Source organism: Dipodomys ordii, unplaced genomic scaffold, assembly GCF_000151885.1.
Source record: "Dipodomys ordii isolate 6190 unplaced genomic scaffold, Dord_2.0 Scaffold53, whole genome shotgun sequence".
NCBI lineage: Eukaryota > Metazoa > Chordata > Mammalia > Rodentia > Heteromyidae > Dipodomys > Dipodomys ordii.
This window is the reverse complement of record NW_012267269.1, coordinates 3,469,668-3,491,334: the sequence shown is the minus strand read 5'-3', so window position 1 is coordinate 3,491,334 and position 21,667 is coordinate 3,469,668. Positions and strand designations below refer to the sequence as shown.

Here is a 21,667-nt window from a genome sequence, read left to right as displayed (position 1 = left end):
TATTGATAGACATTAAAATTTGCTTTTTATATAATTTTCAGACTACAAAATATTATTCTTTTAAAAAACCCATTTAAATATGTAAAACCATTCTTAGCTTTTGAGCTAAAAATAAAAATAGATGGCAAGCCAGATTTAGTCTTGTCATTATTTACCAACCCCTGCCTTATTCTCATTCAACCTATATTCTAAAGTGGTGTGGGAGAGAGTTACAACAAGAATAAAAATAAAGGAAGAGGTAAAAACAGATACTATTATGTTTTAAAAATATTAACAATAAGATGGCTCAGGAATATATTTGTGAAAGAATGTGTAAGGTATACCTAAATGATGAGACAAAGCCAGCCATGAGGAATGTGAAACCCAGACTAATCCAGAAAGAGAAAACAGTAAAGTATGTGAGGTAAAAGTTTGGTGAATTAGAGAACTAAAAGTGACTATCAGGAACATAGTGAAGACATGAAATGAGTTGTGAAGAAATAGAAAGTATTAGAAATAATAGAAGGAATAGAAGTAAGGATTATAAAATCATAGTTAAAGTGACTTTAATTAGTTGACTATAGTAGTTCTGTTACATATAGGCTAACTTTATATACTAAGTTTGTGGTCTCTTGTTAATTTACATCATTAAATAAAGTACAGTAAATTTTAAAATGTGAAAGGAGAAAACTTTTTATTGTTGTCAAATAGCTCGAGAAAAAATACAACATCTTGTATAAAAGCTAACATATCAATGAGAATAGACACAACTGAACCATGCAATTTATTTCACTAAATGCTCATCCATAAATTATGATGCATCATTTTATATTTGTTTACAATACAAATATGTAGCTCACTGGATCATTTAAGGCTATTTATAGCAGTTTTATGCAAAAAGTCCAGTTCTCTTGTAAAATTAAAACGTTTAAATAATTTGTTTTTCATTCTTTTTATTTTTATTCAGATCTAGTTGAGTGTGCCAAGCTTGTTCTATTTTTTACTAATATACTGGAAGGAAAAATCAGTTTTGAGTTTGCCTTGATTTGTGGCAATATTTGTACTCAACAATCAAATGCTACACTATTTCCTTTTAAATGGCTATGTACTTAATTAAAACTTGTTCAGCAATTAATTAGTCAGAGACTTCTTATTTTGGTATTGAACCTGAATATTGATAGCTGCAGCAGTTACTGTATCCAAATTGCAACCCATGTTTTCAATCACACCACATAAAGTTTTTATATTTGAAAAAAAAGCTGATCATTATAATACCATCAAATATCTTTCACAATTGTGAAACAGCCTTCAACTAGTTTCCTGTGTTCATTTATTTTCTCCAGTACTGCTTCTAATAAATATGAGGCAAAAGGAAGCTGTAAGAGAAACACAAAAAAGGTAATCAAAACCCTGTATTTTCCTCAGCTAAAAAACATACACTAAACATCATTAAGCCATCAGAATTCAGGTATCTGTAATCTTGTACCCATAATGTACCATACTAGATTTCTTTTCAGCTGATCTTTCTGGTTAGTGTGGGCAATTTTGTCTTTTCTAATAAAAATGATAAAAGAGCAGAAGTAAAATGAAAAAAGATAAACGCCTTATTGAACAATTCATGGTTTACTGACCATGTTAATGATGTAATCTGCAATACAAGCAGCTAAGTCATTTATCTTCAATCAGCTGATCAATAGCAGGTTACAGTCATCTCTAGGGCACGAAGGCCTACAGAAGTAGTACTGTATGTTCATCACTCATAAAAGAATGAGAGCGAACCATCAATACACTTGTCTATGAGAGAGCTGAACATCTCAAGAGTTGCAGGATAAAACTTCAGAGGGAAAAAAATGGCAAAAGTATACCCATTGATTAAGTTGTTAAAGTTTGTTTGGTATATCAAAGTGTAATACACATGTTTCAAAAACTGCTGAGTTTATGAAATGTGAGTACATTTTAAAATTTCATAATTGATACAACTTTTCTGGTAGTTTCACTGTGCCCTCTGCATCACTGGTTTGCTGATAGAATTCATAATCATACAATACAGGTATAAGCTATAGGTAAAAGACATCTGAAATGTTACCTCAATTACCTCCCAAACTCCTAATAACTTTCTTTGTTCCTTGTTCCTATTGATCTAGTCTTACCTAAGAGATATGTTATAATTTAAAAAGTTCATTAAATATTTCTTGGATGTATCCTTTTGATTAACTAGGTAATGACATCTGTGTTCAGTCCCTGAACATATAAAAGGGTCTAGGCTTATCAAGCCTACTTCCCCACAGGGAAGAGGCATCAAGCCAATTTTTTTCTGCTATGATGATCACTAATGACATCACTGGTCAGAATGTTACCTAAGATAGTCTGATGAACTAGCCTTGAACTATGATTTTCCCAATCTCAGCCTTCCAAGTAGCTAAGATTACAAGCATGAGCCTCCACTTCTTTTTTGTACAGAGGCTAACATCTGAGTTTCAAAAATCAGTAAAACCTTAAGTCAACAAGATGTACACTATATGAGCACAGCTATTTATCCTTTACAATTTTGTCTGTAGATATCTCAGAAAAATATTCTTCTTATATAATTTGACATAATATTGATTTTTAATATAATTTGACATAAAAGTTCTATATTTACAAGTCAGTATAATGTTTAGTTCTTTTTTTCAATTTCCCTTTTTTTGTTTTTTGGGTTTTTTTTTTTAATACTGAGACTAAAACCTAGCCATTGCCTTGTACTCATCAATGGGTCCACAATCCTAGCTTTCTTTGTAATCAACCTACCCTGAATGTTTTTTCTCTTAACACAGAATTAAGATTGCTCTTTGTAAATTTGAGGTGTACTAGTAATTGCTGATCTAGTGCATAGTGGTCTTTCAAAAATTACTTAAAAATATATAAGGCTTAATCACCATCAATATAATTTGCTAATACAAATTAATGTAATTTCATAATAGTTAATTGAAGATTAGGAGACAAATAAGGACAAGTTAGAATTATTTTGTAAAAACATAAGTCATTTTCATTTATGATTGACTGGTTTTCTATTTATTTTACCCTTTATAACATCATGTAGCTATTCACCTGCAACGCCATTAAGCTTTATTCTTTTTTTTTTGGTTGTATTGGGCTTTGCATCCAGGGCCTTGTGCTTGTAAGGCATTTGTACCATGCCCCTACTCCTACATAAGTTGTTTTCAAATGAATACGATTTAATATAACTATCAACAAAAGTTCCACAGATGTCCCTTCTATTTGACAAATAGTTCTTGCTTGATGATATGTAACATACACCTCAACTGCTTTAGTTTTTAAAATAGCCTCTCTTACTAAGTTTATTTTACTCATTTATTTAGCAAAATTTTAGGGCTTGAACTGAGGGCGTATAGTGAGATTGCTCGGTTTTTCTGCTCACAGCTGGTACTGACTTGAACCATGCCTCCAGTACTTGCTTTTGGTAGTTAAATGGAGATAAGAGGCTCCAGATTTATCTGCCTAACCTTGCTTGGAACTTTGATTCTCAGATTCAGCCTTGTGAGCAGCTAGGATTATAGGCATGAGCCATCAATGCCTGGTTATTTGTGATGCTTTTAAAAGTGTAAAATGTTGTCAAAAACCAGGAGACTTGAAGTCTGTTTCTGGAGTCAAGAATAAGTGCTAATTTAGATCCAATAGGTAGTTCATAATCAACTGCATTTAGGTCCAGCACATTCTTAAAGGACAACAAACCTCCCCCAGAAATCCCACTGATGTAGAAAACACAACTACCTTTGTAGTATATAGATTTTAGAGTTGAATTTAAGTAACAAACATTTTATTAATTCCATCCTATCAAATACATTAGAAATAACAAACCCAACAGTTATATTGCCTTGGTTTTATTTTGAAATTCACATGTTATTACAAAATCCTGAAAGCCTGATTGGTTTCTTTGTTTTTGATTAAAAAAAGGAGAAGAAATACTCCTGGTCATATCAGTACAGTTATGCCAGTTTCATTTCTCTAGCATAAAGGAGAAAAATGGCAAAGATATGATATTGAGTGAGATTCCTTGATACAAAATTTAGCTGGGATGTTTGAACAACTAAAAATTTTGCTTGGCATATACATACTCATGGAGCAGTGACCAAGCCCTGAGTTCAGACCCCAGGACTAGCCAAAAAAAAAGAAAGAAAAGAAAAATAACAAAGCCCAATATCCATAACTGTAAAACACACAGATAACTTGCATCACTTCTACCTCTAATATGTTCATTAAATGAGGATAACTCTTAAATCTGAAAAAAAAGTTTAATGCTTTCATTCTTATTTTGGGTTTGAAAACTATCACTAGACAACGTTACTTATTTTGAATTTTATCTAGCTTGAGTATATTCAAAGTGAAAATGTAAAATTTTATGTAGTATAGTTGCTTTACAAAAAGGATCTGTATAAAGGGAACCTTACTGCATTGTTGGTGGGAGTGTAAACTTGTCCAACCACTTTGAAAAGCAGTATGGAGGTTCCTCAAAACACTCCACACAGAGCTCCCCTATGACCCAGCAATCCCACTTTTGGGCATTTACCCAAATGATCACAAACAAGACCACACTATAGCTACCAGCATGATTATGTTTATTGCAGCCTTATTTACCATAGCTAAGATATGGAACCAACCCAGCTGCCCTTCAGTAGATGAATGGATCAAGAAAATGTGATATATATACACAATGGAATTCTATGCCTCCATCAGAAAGAATGACATTGCCCCATTTGTTAGGAAATTGAAAGACTTGGAATAAATTATATTAAGTAAAGTAAACCAGGCCCAAAGAAACATAGGTCCCATGGTTTCCCTTATTTGCAATAACTAGTATATGTCTGTGACAAGCGGAAAAGGTCAGATAAGTTGATGTTAGGAGAATGAACCCCAAGATAAGTATTCAAATATTTTTTGGTTTTTTTTCCTTTCATGCCAGTGTTTCTAACGTATTTATAAGATGCTTTCTATGTTGCTTTATATGTCTCTCCCCCACGGTATAACCCATGTTTTCACTATATTTGATGTTGGCATAATTTGTGGAGGGGAAGGGAAAAAAAAACAGATCATTTAACAGGGATACAGGTGGACCCATTGCAACAATGAGATGTACAAGTCATTATGTTGAAAAACGAACTGGTGGGGGGTGGGGAGGAGGATTGGGGAGGGGGAGGGGGAGTATGGGAAGGGATGGGAAGGGGAAACAAAGAGGAGGCAACAATGCTTGATAAGAAATGTACTCGTTATCTTGCCCATGTAATTGTAACTCCTCTATGTGGTATTCGCACAATAAAAAAAAGGACCTGTATTGTGTTCTGAGTCTTTTCATAAGAAATATAGCTTGAATAATATACGTTAAAAGTGCACAACTGTAACAGTTATCCATTTATTTTATATATACATACTCATGCACACAGATGTATCTAGGTGAACAGAGGCTGACTTTGAAATTAAAAGACTGAAATAATAAAGGATGCTATCAAAGTGAACACTTCATTTGTAATTAAAATTTGGCACTGAATTTTGATATATGTTTCCTAAATGTCATTTACATTTCTGCCATATATCCCAAAAGATACGTCCCAATAGAAAGTCTCTTAGTACTGCCAAAAACTGACAGAGAGGGCTATGTTTTCTTCTTCGAAACTCTGGTAAAGACTGTAATTTGTCTTCCCTTTAACTTAAAAAAAATAAAAATAAGCCGGGCACTTGTGGCTCACGCCTGTAATCCTAGCTACTCAGGAGGCTGAGATCAGAGGATCAAGGATAAAAGCCAGCCCTGGCAGGAAAGTCCGTGAAACTCTTTTCTCCAATAAACTACCAGAAAACAGGAAGTGGTGCTGTAGCTCAAGTGATAGAGCAATAGCCTTGAGCTGAAGAGCTGAGGGACAGCACCCAGGCCCAGAGTTCAAGCCCTATAACCAACAAAAATAAATAAATAATAAAAACATTAAATGAAAAAGTTAATTTGTTTCTTCTTTTTCTTCAAGAAATGTTTCCATGATATTTAAAGCAAATAGATGATCCTTACACATTTGTAACATTCTTGAGAGAGGGTGGCCCTTTTAAGATACTGCAGGATTTAGTAAACGGAACAATTGGTAAGTTCTTTGTGACCCTGATATATTGTATGAGATAGAAGAGAAATGTTTGAACATTTAATTAGCTTGAGTCTTTCCTACAAATCCAACTGTTTCTCTACACTGTGGTTAGGATTCTTCTTTGCTTCCTGAGAAATACTGGAACTCTATTTTTATCACTTTCCTGCATTGGGGTAAACTCCTTATCAGTGGATCCTTAAAGCTGGTTACAGTCTTAGCTGACCATGTTTTCCACTCCCGTTGAGTGGGAATAGCCAATATACCCATAGATCAGAGACTTCTAGTATGCCCTCACTTTCAACATAATGTCTTAGACAATGTTATCAGCTCAGAAAGGATCTCAATTTCCTAAAGCCCCTTGATACTAGTTTAGAGTGCTTTTACCTTTAGTAGACACTGAGGGATGACATATTCCTACTTATATCTCACATTTCTCACTCCCCTGTAAGACTGTCCAGAGTTCCTAATTGTCTTATAGGCAAAAGAAGCCCAATATGTACTAATATCAGTTTTCAGTATCCTATAATGATTAACTTTCTTCTAAAAAGCCAAGGACTGTATAGTAGAAGGTAGGGAACATGTCTATTCCACATATGCTTCTTCAATACAAGAGAAAACCCTGTAAGTGCTTATAGTCTATTGTTAGCAATCTGGAGTTGATCCTTATGTAGATACTGAAAAAATATTGAGGACTGAAAAAGTCTAAGTATGAACAGCAACATTTATCACACACAACACTAAATAAAGTCAGGAAAAGAAATAGCTTAACTGATAAAAAAAAAAGTAATCAGCAAGTAGGCCCTTGTTATAATCAAGTGAATATTTATCTTCTACCTCTCCCCATAATATAATAGTACTTAAGCATGAACACTTTGGGAAGTAATTAAGTCAATGACAATGGATCCCTCATGAATGGGATTAACACCCTATAAACTATGAGAGCTTGCTCACACTCCATGCTCTTTGCCAGGTGAGAATATAATGAGAAGACTCTGGTCCACAAACGACAAAGAAGGCCCATGTAAGACACTGGGTCTGCCAGTCCTTTGATCTTAAGAATACCTAGACTCCAGAACTGTAGGAAAAAAAATGCTTGCTATTTTAGTTTTTCAGCCTATGACATTCCATTAAAGCAACATGAACTAAGATAGCTCTTATTTGTAAAGGCAGGAAAAACTAAAGAATTGGAAAAGAACCAAAAGCCAGTCAATTCATCAGTTTCTTGTTCATTATTGATTTTAAATATAATTCACCACTGTATCTAGATGGGTGTGGATAATGGATTATAAATGCTAAATGAGAGTACTCAACACATACTTATTATTTGCCAGGCAATAGGCAAGGCATCTTCATGGATGACTAGTCTTTCAAGTCTAGCAAAAAAGATGTGCTTTGCCAGAAATCGGTGGCTCATATATATAATCCTAGCTACTCAGGAGAATGAAATACAGAACAATGATTATTCAAGATCAGAAGCAGCAGAAAAGTTCATGATATTCTACTTTAATTAATCAGGAAAAAGCCAAGCTGGAAGCATGGCTCAAGTGGTAGAATGCCAGCAAAACAAGTCCAAGGTCCTGAGTTTAAACCCAGTATTGCCAGAGAAAAAAGATGTGCTTTTAAAGTAAATAACACATAATTAGACATAGAAAAAATCACTACAATACTAAGTTTGAATAGTTTTTCATATATTTTCCTATGGCCTCAACGATTACTACTCTTTCTAAGGGTGAAAAGGAAAGAACTTTTCATTGGTGAAAAAAATCATTTTTAGAGGCATTATTTTATTCATTCCAAATCAATGACCTTCAAGATATTTTTAATTGAAGATGCTGAGTTAAAGATACTTTAGTTACTAGACACAGCCCAGATCTTTTGGATTATAAGGCCTTTGCAAGGAGACAATTTGCTACATATCTGAAGAGAAACTGAGTAAGAGTCTAAGGCATGTGAAACTGAAAAAGGACTTGTTCAGCTGTTAATGGATTTACTATTATTCCACTAGGCAGAGATTATGCTCTGGAAATGAGAGTTGTGTAGACTTTTTACAACATGAAGTTTTAAGTTATGATGTTTTGATTTGATTGCCTCTTTGGGCTTCCCTTTATTCATTTTCACTTTCTTTCATTTTATTCTATACAGATCCTCTGGGTAATTCGTAATTTTAAGGTAAAATTTTATTTTATTTACCATTAGCACATTGCAGAAGGTAAAAGATTAATGACTATGCCCTCAAAGAACTTATCAACAGAAGAGAGAAGAGAGAATTTGTTTATAACACATTTGATTTTACAGATATGATAGATTTTACACTACAAGTACCTCCCAATATTTTGGAGAAATGAAGATAAGGTTATCCACTGTCAATTAAATTAATTAACTCATAATATAAAATAATATCACCTATATCCCCTTACAATGTTTATAAATCCCATTCAAATTTTGTTTGGCATTATAAATAAAATAAATTTTATCCTTTTAACCATTTGGGAGTTTATTACTCGGGGTCATTAAGTACATTGATGTTTCTGTGCATCATCCCTACCATGTGTCTCCAGATTGGTTGTAGTCTGCCAAACGGAAACTCTACACCTATTAAACTCTCATTCCACCTTTCTGCTTTCTGTCTCTATGAATTTGAGTAATTTAGGTATGCTTCATGTAAGTACAGGCATTACAGAATTTGTCCTTTCATGTTTTACTTATTTTATGTAGTATAATGCCTTCATTACACTAAGTCCTCAAGGGTCACCCATCTTATACTATGTATCAGTTAATCATTCATTCATTTTTAAGGTAGATTAGTCAATTATATACATATATATATATAGAGAGAGAGTTCTGCTTTGTTGTTTATTAATTTCTCAATGGGCATCTAGGTTGTTTCTACTTTCAACTACTGTGAAAGAGTTGCTATTGGTGTATAAGCATTTACTTGAATCTGTTTTCAGTTCTTTTGGCAAATATATTCAGGTGGAATTTCTGGATAATTAGAAGCTTAATTTTTTGAGGAAATGCTAAAATGTTTTCTACAATGGTGGTACCATTTTGATTTTGACTGGCAATGTACAAGTCTTATAGTTTCTCCCAATCTGAATTATCCCTTTTGTTCTCCAAGCTAATAAGCACTTTTACATAAAATAAGCATTCAATAAAGTTTGTTCAGTGAATGGCATTGCTAACTTCAAATAAAAATCACAATCGTTGCCTGGCACCGGTGGCTCATGCCTGTAATCCTAACTACTCAGGAGGCTGAGATCTGAGGATCGTGGTTCAAAGCCAGCCCGGGCAGGAAAGTCTGGCACTGTGGCTCAAGAGGTAGAGTGCTTGCCTTGAGCTGAAGAGCGCAGGGACAGCGCCCAAGCCCAGAGTTCAAGCCCCACGACTGACAAAAAAAAAATTCACAATCACTGTTAATAGGAACTTAATTTTAATATTAACAATAAACTACTTTATTTTATAACAGTACAAAAATACATATTATAAAAACTAAAATTACACAGAGAGCTACTCATATGAATAAAAAAGTAAAAGATATCAAGTGATACATTAGAAACAATGTTTTAAAGAGTCCCTTTTACTTAAATTACAAAAGTCTCTTTCTGATGATATTAAAGTAAGCTTAAATTGTTAAATAATAAAAATCTTAGCAAAGACTTGACTGGAGTTAAACTCTTGCTACTTCAGCTTTATATGAGGAATAAGTCTTTGTGAGTGACTGATGGGTTTATGTGTGTGAGACAGTGAGTGTAAGTGTTCAAGTATGTGAGCACACATAGGTGAAACATAGGAAACAATCACAGAATAAATATCTTCAGTTGCAAGGAAAAACTTTCACTTAACCTTCAGGCTGGTAGTATACTCTATTTACAAAAGCTACGGGGATTTATAAACCCTTCCTGCTGCCATACTGCAAGGCACTCTATAGAAGGTAAGCATATTTTGTAGAGAGGACACTGGGGAAAGTGAACAATTTGAAATTTCAGCATTTGCAAGATGTGAAGCAACTAACAACAACAGTGGTATTTAAAGCTAAAGAAAAACTACTGATCAAAGTCTGATTACACACTCAACAACCAAAAGTAAAAAGACAGAATTATAAATATGGTTCCAACATAAGCAAATTAGTTTTTATTGTTCACATAAGGGTTTGAAATTTATTATTAAATGGCTACATTTCACTGAGATGAGCCAGACAAAAGGCTGGATGAATTAAAGAAAAACTGTAACCTTAAATAGCTAACCTACCAAATTTTGTATAGCTTCAATTGTTTAATATCTCTTCCATATAAGACCTGTTTTATCTTTTCTATTTCTAAAATTATTTAAGGTATTTTCATCTTTCTCATCACATAAGGCATTAAAATTACCATCTCTGATTTCTTCTTTCTGACCATTTCATCCAGTCTCATTGCAATACATCCATTTACTATGTCGTGAATCACATATATACTACCCTTTCTATTTCCAGAAATAGGAGAGACCACCCTCCTTACTCTTCACCTAGACTGCCTTATTGTTCCCAGCCTTTTTTTTTCTCTTCAAACCATCCTAGAAGCTGATCTCATAGATTTGTCTGAAGAACATTTTTGTTTTCCCCTGTTTTCTCAAAATCTTGTATAGTGTGGTCCCAGCCTACTTTTCCACTCTCCACTCCTACTTTCTATAGAAAAATTAGTTTTGGATGCTTATTGTATCTTGCTTAACCATTTCATGGCTTCTTTGTATATTTCATAAATTATAAGAAATTTAAAAACATATTGACATGAAAAGTTAATATAAATACAAATGTTCAAAGATGAAAAAATGAAAAGTAGCTATGTCACTGAAAAATGAAAGCAGATCTTAGGCTTTTTCCCCCCACTGTGGTTCTTACTATTGGAAATCTCTGGGGACAAAGGTAAACTGCAGAAAAATATCAAATATATATAAAATTACCAATTGCATAGGACTACTTGAAATAATGATGACAAATATTTGCACTCTGAGTCAAATACCTGTAAGCTGAGATTTTATTCCTCATTCACTTTTGGATAACAACAGCACTAGGTATTTCATTGTATACTTCCACATTGCCACAGAGCAGAATTGCTATTCTATTTTGTGGTAAATATTTTGTTGATATAAATTTCATCAAGTGAATACAGGCAAATTTTTAACAACAACTATTTCTATAACCTGATACTTAAGACAAAACATGAAGATTCACACTCTATAACTTTAGGATTGTATGTATCAAATACAATATATAATACAGAGGGAGGGTAGAAAAGATTTCTTATTATTTTATCATTGAAATATTTCAGTACTATACCAGCTTCAAATTAAATAGCATTTAATGGAGTATGCTCAATTCTTTTACTTGAAGATTATGTAAAACTCAAAATCAAGAAGGAATAACTCATAAAATAAATCAAGTGTATGAATGAACGTAGTTATACTTTTTTTCTATATGATTTTGTGAGCATCTCAGACTCTAAAAAACTGGTAGGAAAAGAAAGTGTTTTTAAAATTCCAGGACAAATATAATTGCTGGGATTGAGAGAGAAGAAAAGAAGTCTAACAGCAACAACAACAACAACAAAAAGAAGATATTTTCTATTTTATAGATTTTTCTCTTGGGTATGATTATAAAGTGACATTCAAGTGCAACCAATGAAGTTCCTATTTTTTTCCCTCACAAAATCCAAAGACATCAGCAAAACCATGTATGTCAGTAATAAAAATAAAAAGTCTTTGACTTTTTAAATGTTATCATACTGTCAAAGTGGAATAAAATTAGCTTGAAAAATGATCTAAAGGCACATGATGCAGTTCATTATGTATAACAGCAACAGCAGCGGTTTCCCAGTGTTCATAAAGGCTGCTCCATTAAATTTACCTCCAGTCAATAATTAGGAGTCCACAAATAAACCTGGGCAATTAAATCAATACTACCAGGCAATTATATTCCAGAGTCCAGGCGCAGTGGCACTAAAAGGCACTATATCAAACTGCAGTGTTAAGCAGTCTGATGCTATTTTCAGCAGGATTTTTTACACTAACTGGACAGAATAAGCATATAGCTAGATATTGTAGAATGTATGATGTATGTATATGATTGCTACATGTATTAGGCGTGTCTATCTATAGTTTCAGTGACATTTAATAAAGAGGTAAATACTGGTTTATTATTTTATGATCATAATTGATGTCTTATTAAAAGAAATATAAGGTCATGACTACAAGGTGAACATTCAAAAATTCATTAAGATGTTTATTTTCATTATTTTAATATGCAAAAAATCCTTTTAACAATTATTAGTGAACTTCTTGAGATGGCAGATAAGGGATGGGTTGTGGCAAACAATATGGTTAAGAAATAAGCCTTCTTCTCAAAAGTAAGTTGTCACTGTAAAAGGCTTTGTCTAGTGCCTGTTCATCTGTACTTGACTTCAAGAAAAGGTGGTTCCTTCACCTTCTATGATTATTGAAACTGTTTTAGAGGTTTCAAAAATAGATAAAGTTAATACTGATTATGCACATTTTATATATCATTTACTTATTCCTGACTTAAATAAAATTAACATAAACATAAAGCAATTGCACTTAATATCAGCTTCAACTCTTAATCTTTGCATAGTATATTTGCATATGAAAACCATAGGCTGATAGGAATTTTTGCTAGTTTGACCAATATATTTTAGCTTTTCCTTACTCCAGATCAGTTTCAAAGTAAGCAATTAGAAAGAGCAAAAAGAACTGTGATGAAAAAGTTTGAGAATATATTACACACTGTCAGTGATGTCAAAACAAAAGCTGGCTATGACTAGAAAAGCAGGGCTCTCACCTGCCAATAAACTGCCCTTGATCACTTACAAGAGGGGCGCATCCCAGAAGACTATATGCGTATTAAAAAAAAAAAACACTTGAAAGGAAAGAAAAAGTATCACACAGGTCACAGCAGCAGTCTCAATAGACCCCTCAGGGATTTCAACTCGTCTTGGCCTTGTCATCCTCTATGCAGCTTTCCACTCGGCCCAGAAAATGTCGATAGGAAAATGTTTGAGGGGCCTCTGGTGGAAATTTTTTCATTCTTTCTGCATTGACAGGATGCCAAATCAATATTTACTTCCCACTAACAAGCTGCTCGAGGTCTCAGTAGAAAATATTGTAGAGAATGCGGGAAGACACAGTAATAAACAGCTGTCTGGCTGTGAGGAAAACATGAATTGACTGGAAACAGGTCCATAGTAAAAGGTCACTGAAACCCATGAACTCCTCAGGTGTCCATATCAACTACTAACTTTAAAGACACATAATAAAGAATTTCTTTTCCTAAGAGGTCTGAGAGAATGGATCCTTTTCAATCTAGCAAGCATAGAGGTTGGCTCAATAATTTAATTAATGCATTTGCTAAACCCATGTTGGCTCTTTCCCAAGGCATTTATTTCATTTGTTAAGTCCAAAAGTACAAATAGAGGGTTAACTTTCTTGTCTATCTTTTGGAATACTTCTTTATCTAACAGACGTAAATAATGGGTATTTGCAAAGTTAGACATCTAGTAAAACTGTGAGTCTTGGAATTTTTATTGGAAAGTTTTAATATATGAAGCAGAAAATGAAATACCTGTCCTTCAAGAAGTTTCTGAATGTACAACAGCCATTCCTTCTCATTTTCAGCATCTACCTTTGTCTTTTCAATTTCCTAAAGAAAGTAGAATCATTGGTATTAATTGAATTTATACAAACTTGGTCATATTAGGAAGTACATTTAGTAAATAAATCTAGAGGGGCATCTGTGATATGATTTTAACAAGAGTGGCCTGTCCCCTCAAAGTAAGAATATTTAAATCTGTGTCTGCTAATAATTTACAGATTTTTTCAAATATATGGAAGATATTATATTTCTATATTTCACAATAGTATAGAAATAGTTTATGTCTGCTTTCATAGTGGAGCTCAAGATAAGGACTGAATGGGAGTGAAAGAGATTAAAACCAAGTGAAAAGAAAGACAAAGCTGACTAAAAGAATCGCTTCAGTGATATTTAAAAATTGAAGTCGAAAACAGGTAAATGAGGTATAATTGGTATAAACCGAATAGAAAATGGCACAACTGATATATTTAAGTCCTTGTTGACTTAAAATATTCAAAGGTTTACTAAGAGCAAAGGACACTCTAACTTAATGTGCTGAAGTCACTATTTTTAAGCCAACATTTCTAAAATTATAGTGTTATTTGATTATTTACTTAAAATTATAAGTTTATTCACAAAATGGACTTTATGAAACATTTGAGAAAGTAACATTTGTTGAAATTTCCTATATGCCAGGCTTCAAGCTAGGAACTTCACAAGAATTTCATAGTTTTAGACATGATTTTATCCATCTGATGCAGCTTCCAGGACATAAGTTGAGCTGAGTGCTGGTAGCTCATGTCTTTAATCTTAGCTATTCAGGAGGCTGAAATCTGACTATCAGGACTTAAGCCAACCTGGGCAGACAAATCACTAAGATTTTTATCTTCAATTAACTAGATAAAAGCCAAAGTGGAGGCATGGCTCAAGTGAAAGAGCACTAGCCATGAGGGAAAAAAACACATAAAAGAATGAGGCCCTAACTTCACACCCCAATTCTTACACAGAAAAATAAAAGAACATAAACTGAATGCTTTGGACTCTCCTTGGGCAAGTATCAGTGTAAATAAGTATAAATAAGTTCTGATCCATGATTAAAGCTAGTAAGCATATTTCAGAGTACACTGATATTTCTCAGAACTTTTTGTTTGTACTTGAATATGGAATGAAAAATCATAGTGTGTACGTGTTCTCTGGCTCAACTTCACACACCAATGAGTCCTCTAACTTTTTGAGAAATAACAACAGACCCTGTTCTAAGTTATTTAAACTTAAATGAGATAAGTTATCCTAATGTATTCATTCAAAGGGGGTGCTTTTTCCAAACTTTTCATCTCAGAGAGGACATCTAAAATACCAAACAAAGACAGTAGTTGTATATTCCCAAATATGCACATATATACATGTGTGTACATACACATACATGAGAGATTTTGCTAGATTTGTTTATGATAAAACCCCTAGACAATGATAAAATTCTGAATCCTAATTTTTGTTGTTTTTTATTATTAATCAAGAAAATTTAAATTAAATATCTGTAATAAAGTATAGTTAACATTCTGGCTAAAGGTATTCCTATCACCCATGTGTTTTATATTTGATACTACCTTTAATAATGGTCTTGGATTTGAAAGTTCAGAATTTTATACCACAAACATTGTGGTATAACTGCTAATAGTGGAAAACATAATTCATTAGTCATTTATAGGATGTTAAATAATACTTGAAGAATTCCTTTGACTCTTTTCAAATAATTGTTGGCAGTTAAAAGATGTTACAGACTGTTCTACTACAGAGTATCTTTTAGGAGCTGACAGAGTGTGTGGTGGGAGGATTCTCACACAAACATGTAAGTGTGCTGGGTGCCGGTGGCTCACACCTGTAATCCTAGCTACTCAGGAGGCTGAGATCTGAGGATCTAGGTTCAAAGCCAGCATGGGTAGGAAAGTCTGTGAAACTCTTATCTCCAATAAACCACCAGAAAACTGGAAGTGTTGCTGTAGCTCAAGTGGTAGAGCGCTAGCCTTGAGCTGAAGAGCTGAGGGATAGTGCTCAGGCCCAGAGTTCAAGCCCCACGACCGACCAAAAAAAAACAAAAAAAAAATGTAAGTGTATCATTCCTTCACCAAGAAAATATTTATTAGGATGTTCTGGGCAACATTATTTCTTTAATCTTTCCAAGCAATAAAAGAATTTACTATTCATGTTAGAGTTCAAAGGCATCATAGAACAAGATTAAACATCTTCCACAGGTTTCAAATAATACTGTGTATAGAAGAGATTCTCTGTTTATATTGTAGTTATCCTATGTTAAAATTACATACTAAAATGAAGACCTATGCCTTTATGCATATAATTCATCTTCCAGAGTATTTTTCTCAATTTGAAACAATATTTTAATTTTTGCCAGTTCTGGGGCTTGAACTCAGGGCCTTGCACTGTCCCTGAACTTCCTTTGCTTAAGGCTAGTGCTCTCTCACTTGAGCCACAGAACCACTTTCAGATTTTTCTGTTTATTTGGTGCTGAGGAATCGAACCCAGAGCTTCATGCATGGTAGCCAAGCACTCTACCACTAAGCCACATTCCCAGATCCACAATAAATATTTTTAACAGATAATTTTGAAGAAATATATTGCTAAAAATAATTTGGGAGTTGGGTGCCAGGGACACACGCCTGTAATCCTAGCTAATCAGGAGGCTGAGATCTGAGGATCCTGGTTCAAAGCCAGCCCTGGCAGGAAAATCTATGAGAGTCTTATTTCCAATAAACCACTAGAAAACCAGAAGTGGTGCTGTGGCTCATGTGGTAGAGTGCTCGCCTTGAAGAGCAGAGGGTCAGCACCCAAGCCCAGAGTTTAAGCCCCATGACTGACAAATAATAATAATTTGGGGTTCAGCTAGAAAAGTCAATTTTTTAAAACCTCACACCTGAATCCATTCAAGTTGGCATGGTTAAAAGCATTGTCATGCCAGGCACTCCTATTCTCGCATATAGTACTTAGGAGACTGAAGACTGAAGTTGGAAGCTAACCTGGGCAAAAAAGGATGAGATTCCCTCTCAAAAGGAGTCACAGCACCAGTAATTACCTCAGTGAGCAAGTCAAGCAAGTGAGAGGCCCTGTATTCAACTCCTACCCTACATAAGAGAAAAACAACAACAAAAATAATGGCTTCAGAGCCAGGTGCGTGGTGCATGCATATAATTACAACTGCTCTGGAGATGGAAATAGGAGGATGGTGGTCTGAGGTTGGCTGAAACAAAAGGCATGAGATCCTATTGGAAAAAAAATACTGTAAGGAAAAAAGGGCTGGGGCATGACTCAAGTGATAAAGAGTACTTGCCTCTACTCAAGTACAAAACCTTGAGTTAAACTCCTCGTACTCAAATAACCAAATAAACACATGAATACATGAATATATAAATAAATGGGAATAAATAGTAGCTTCAATGAGAGGCTGAGGTAAGAAAATCTTGATTCCAGGAGTTCAAGTCCATTCTAGCAAGATACTGCAGACCTGTTTGAATTTAAAAACAAAACTAAAGAATACGGCTTACAAAATAGAATTAATCAAATTAAAGAAATGGGAAAAGGCAGCTATGCTCACCACTATACTACCAACACTAACAAGGATTTCTTACAAAAGGATCACAAAGGTTCAAAAGTTATGGGCATATGATCATATAAAATTATGTTTATTGAAATGAACTCCAAAAACTGGAAACAAGAGTCTTTTTGTTATTTGGTTTCTTTTTTTTTTTCATCCTTTGACGCTGTTTTTGATTTCTGTACCTTTTGTCTTATACTTAAGTTTACCTGATTTGGGGAGAGTAAGGGGTAGCAGAGACATGGTGGGACAAAGGGTAAACAAATGCAGCAATGATGCTCTCTAGACACTACCTTGAAAACGAACTATCCAACTTGTGGGGGAGGGGTCTGGAGGGAAAAACTGGGAGAAAATAATGGAAGAGGTGCCATTGTTCAAAAAGAAATGTACTTATTACTTCATGTAACAATAACCCCTCTGCACATCACCTTTACAATAACAATTAAAAAAAGAAAGTTGAGGAAATTGACATAAGGAACAATTCAAAAGGTTACAAATATAGGCTTATTTTTTGACTACACAGTTACATTTCTCTAAAGGTGTTTTGAGTTAATTAGTGCTCAATTTATATCTTTCATTGCCACCTTAACAATTTTTCCTTCATGAATAAAATGTTAAAATTGAAATCCTACAAATTATGAAGCAAAAGAAGTATATAATTGCGAAGCCTTTACTATAAATATTTAAAATGAATTTACCATTTCATCTTCTGTGTCCAATATTTCCTCTAGGTCTGAACGTGAAATATTCAGGATCGAAGCTGCCAGTGTCTGAGCTTTATGGGTTGAGGTTTTAGAAGTATTTCTGTTTCTCTGCATTTTTTCAGTCTCTCTGATTTGTCGCCTTATTGCATGGACATCATTTTGTAACTCTTTGACCAAAGCCTATAATATGTTGGAAAGGACATTGGCTCATATGAAAGTCATAATGGAGGCAAAGCAGAAATAACATAAGAATATTAAGATACCAGAAAATTTTAATACCCCAGAATCATTTTATAACATAAAATTGTTACAGACAGATCTTGATTTTATGCATGAGTTCTTTGAATGATCTATATTTCTCTCTTTGTTTCCATATTTACTATTATTTATTATTTCTACAAGTGGATTATTTTGACAGGTCATATATGTATTTTGATTTACCATTCACCCCCTCCCATCACTTTCCCTCCTCCACCATTTTTCCCAGATCAAATCTTAACCAACTTCATTGGTTTTTTTTGCACACGAGCATATTTTTGCTACACTCACCTTCCTTCACCCTCTCTGTTGACATACAACACAGACACTCATGTACACACAAGTTCTCTGCAGAATGAATTCTGATGGTAAAAAAAGTGTTCATATAGAAATGGTATGTACCTCTTAATACAAATAAGTTAAAGCATAGTTCTTTCCTTCAGTTTTCAGTCTGATCAGAAAACTATGTATCTAGACCATTCTTAGAAAAGACATTAGGGTATATTAAAATTGACTCCTCAAGATTTTTATTTTTTTATTTTTTTGGTGCTAGTAGGGTTTGAAGTCAGGGCCTTGGACTTGCCAGGCAGATGCTCTATCATTTTAGCCACATCTCCAGCCCTTTTTACTTTAGTTTTAAGACTGGCTATTCCATGTTCTGCCCTGGGCCAGTCAGACAGCAGAATCCCCTTGTCTATGTTTTCTGTGTAGCTGGGAACACAAACATGCACCACCTGCCCAACTGTATTGTTGAGAAGGGGTCTTGCTAACTTTTGGCCAGCCTGGCCTTGAAGCATAATCCTCTGTATCTCCTCTTCTTTTTTAAAAATTATTTTTTATTGTAAAGATATTGTACAGACTCATTACCTTACTCATGTAATTATAACCCGTCTGTACAGTATCTTCACAATAAAATATATATTAAAAATTTTTAGAAAATTAAAAAAAGATACTGTACAGAGGGGTTACAGTTACATGAGTAATGAGTACATTTCCTATCCCATGCATTGTTACCCCTCCTTTGTTTTTCCCCTACTATACCTTCCCTCCCCACCTCCCCAACTCCTCCCTCCACCTCCCCAAGTTATAAAGTTCATTTTCAATATAGTGTCTTATATGTCTCATTGTTACAATCGGTCAACCTGTATCCTTGTGTCAGTATTTTGTTATTTCCCTTCCCCTCCTCAAATTAGAAAAATGAATATATAGGGCACCGAAATCAAATACAGTGACAACTTATAGTAGCTATGTTTATAAGTCTGAACTACTATACCCAGCTCCTTAAGAATTTAATGAACCTATTATGCCCCAGTTCTATAAGTAAAACAACTGACAATGTTTCTGTCCCACAAACTATTTTCTCTTTAAAGGGAAATATCCCCCCTTCATACAAACTATACTTCAGCCAGTTTGATCATGTATATATGCATATGGCCCTATGTATATTTTACTATATGTTTATATATATATTTTTTTTTTAACTAACTTCCACATAAGAAAGGAAATATGTGCTCATGGTCTCTCTGAGCCTGGCTGGCTTTACTCAAAGTATTTTTTTCCAATTTCATCCATTTTCCTGAAAATTACACAATATTATTCTTCTTGATAGTTGGGTAAAATTCCATTGTATATGTATGTGCATACATTTCTATATATATATGTATGTGTGTATATATATGTATTGTGTATATATATATGTGTGTATGTGAATATATACAGCATGTGTGTATACACATATGCACAAAGATGCATACACATTTTCTTTATATTGGCTGTAGGACAGGTGGGCTATGGTGACATGTAGCAATGGACATAGGTTTGCAGGTGTCTATTGTATGGTGACTTGCAATCTTTTGGATCAACATCTCCAACATTGCAGTTGTACTTTTAGTTTTTGTTTTGTTTTGTTTGCTGGTCCTGGGGTTTGAACTCAGGGCCTGGGTATTGTCCCTGAGCCTCTTTGTGCTCAAGGCTAGCATCTACAACTTGAGACATAGTACCACTTCCAGTTTTTTACAGTAATTTATTGGAGATAAAATCTTACAAGAACTTTTCTGCCAGGGCTGGCTTTGAACCTCGATCCTCAGATCTCAGCCTCTTAAGCAGCTAGGATTACATGTGCCCAGTTTATTTTTAGGTTTTTAAGGGATGGATCTCCATACTGCTTTCCACCATAGTTCCACTAATTTACAGCCAACAGTGTAATAGGGTTCCCTTTCCCTCTCATTCTCACTAGCAGTTTTTATTCTTGATGATGGGCATGTAAATTGGAGTGAGATGGAAGCTCACTGTGTTTTTATTTGCATTTCTTTTTTGGCTAGGTATATTGAGCATTTCTTCAGGTATTTATTGGCTATTTTTATTTCTTATATCTATTTAGCTCCTTTGTACTTGGGCTATTTTTAACAATAGCATCACTGTTATAGGCTTCAATTTTTACGGGAGTGAGAGGGGAGGAGAATGAAGAATATTCTTTTAATATATGACATAATATTATGAAAGCAGTTGTCACTTATATACAAACTCCAAGCAAGGAATTTTATTATTTGTAAATAAATAGCTAAGGAGAATACAAACATACTATATGTTGAACAGAATAACTTCTCTATTGGAAGCTTAAGACATGTTCAACTACCAACATATCAAGAGAAAGAAAATAAAAACAGCTGATTTGAGATAACTAGCATACTAAAAATGCAATATAATTTTAATTCAATATATTGCTTCAGAAAAATCTAATGTCTGGGTCAAATGATGGGGTCATTTGTGAATGAATAGAGTAAGCAGTGGTGTAAATTTATGCTCTAAGGAAGATTTATAGTTTTACTTCCAAAACCACACATCAGCTACTATGAAATGACTTTTTTTTTTTGCCAGTCCTGCAAGCACTCTACCACTTGAGCCACAGTGCCACTTCCAGTTTTCTGATGGTTTATTGGTGATAAGAGTTTCACAGCTTTTCTTGACTGGGCTAGCTTTGAACTGCTATTCTCAGATCTCAGCCTCCTGAGTAGCTAGGATTACAGGCGTGAGTCACTCGTGTCTGACTATCCCTGAGCTTCTTTTGCTCAAGGCAAGAGCTCTACCACTTGAGCCATGCTGCTACTTCTAGCTTTTTCTAAGTACTTGATTGAGATAAGAGTTTCACATTTTCCTGCCTGGGCTGGCTTCAAACTGAAATCCTCAGATCTCAGCCTCCTGATTAGCTATGATTGCAGGCATGAGCCATTGGCACCTGTCTGAAATGACAATTTTTAATAGTGCCTATCTTTTGAAGGACAAAGCAGTGTAAGAAGCTCAATCTGGGAGGGAAAACTAGGAGAGAGTGAGGGGAGGGGTGGCATTGTCCAAAAAAACACTCTTTTTTTTTTTTTTTTTT

General features: G+C 34.2%; 1 protein-coding gene across 1 annotated transcript in view; it reads right to left on the bottom strand.

Moving 5' to 3' along the window:
* Positions 1-646: 646 nt before the first annotated feature.
* Positions 647-21,667, bottom strand: part of Cntln (centlein, centrosomal protein) — a 192,596-nt gene continuing 171,575 nt past the window's right edge. Inside the window, exons 22-24 of the mRNA XM_013020759.1 lie at positions 18,025-18,210; positions 13,711-13,788; positions 647-1,355 (exon numbers count right to left, since the gene is read on the bottom strand). Of these exons, the coding sequence (XP_012876213.1) occupies positions 1,257-1,355; positions 13,711-13,788; positions 18,025-18,210 (363 nt within the window). The 3' untranslated portion in view covers positions 647-1,256. The remainder of the gene's footprint in view (positions 1,356-13,710; positions 13,789-18,024; positions 18,211-21,667) is intronic.